This window comes from Myotis davidii, unplaced genomic scaffold, assembly GCF_000327345.1.
Source record: "Myotis davidii unplaced genomic scaffold, ASM32734v1 scaffold148, whole genome shotgun sequence".
Taxonomy (NCBI): domain Eukaryota; kingdom Metazoa; phylum Chordata; class Mammalia; order Chiroptera; family Vespertilionidae; genus Myotis; species Myotis davidii.
Window position 1 is genome coordinate 4,311,122 of NW_006299479.1, and position 738 is coordinate 4,311,859.

Below are 738 nucleotides of genomic sequence, written 5' to 3' on the forward strand. Positions count from 1 at the left end.
GCTTCCTCTTCAAGGGCAGAGACGACGAACCTGATTGGGGTTCCCCGATGCCAGACCACTAAACCCTTAACACACACACCCCTCCAAGCCTCACCTCCCTGCCCACAGAAAGGAGTGACTGTGGAAGTGGGAGGCAGCTGTTGTTGCCATGGAGACTCCCATCAGCCAGTGATAAAAGTGCCAGAGACGGGATCTCAGGGAGAAGAGGAGGGACTTGGAAGGAACACGAATCTCTCAAGGCATCGGAAAGGGTCTCTGGGGTGAAGCCCAAAGCGGTGATGTCTGCTGCGGGCCCACAGGTTGTCAGACCACCCACCTGTCTCCAGGGCAGGTTTCCCTGCAGAGCCGCAGGTCCCACCCCTTCCCTTCAGGTGGCCACCCCTCACCCCCTGTCCAGTCCGTTCCCCGGGGCCCCACAACTTCAGAAACTGGGGGGAGGAGGACAGAAGAAGGGAGTCCAGTCAAAACGCTTCCAGAACTGGGCCTGGAGGAGGGCGAGGCGTTTCCTTAGCGAGGGCGCCGGCCTCGCCCCTTGTTTGCTCTGAGATAGCCAGGCTCGCCCCGACCTGCGCGCGAGGCTGCCCTGTGGGCACCGCCTTCCCTTCCTGCGCGGGGACACCAGACCCAAGACGGCAGGACGTGGCCATGGCCCGGCTCCCCGGGTCTTTGCTTTTTGGGGCGCTGCTGGGCTTGGCCTGCATGACTGGTGAGGAGGGGCCGGGCTGGGGGTGCGCGAGG

At 63.3% G+C, this 738-nt stretch overlaps 1 protein-coding gene across 1 annotated transcript in view; it reads left to right on the forward strand.

Moving 5' to 3' along the window:
• Nucleotides 1–102: 102 nt before the first annotated feature.
• VSIG2 (V-set and immunoglobulin domain containing 2) overlaps nucleotides 103–738 on the forward strand; it is a 5,221-nt gene continuing 4,585 nt past the window's right edge. Inside the window, exon 1 of the mRNA XM_006775083.2 lies at nucleotides 103–707. Coding sequence (XP_006775146.1) covers nucleotides 646–707 — 62 coding nt within the window. The 5' untranslated portion in view covers nucleotides 103–645. The remainder of the gene's footprint in view (nucleotides 708–738) is intronic.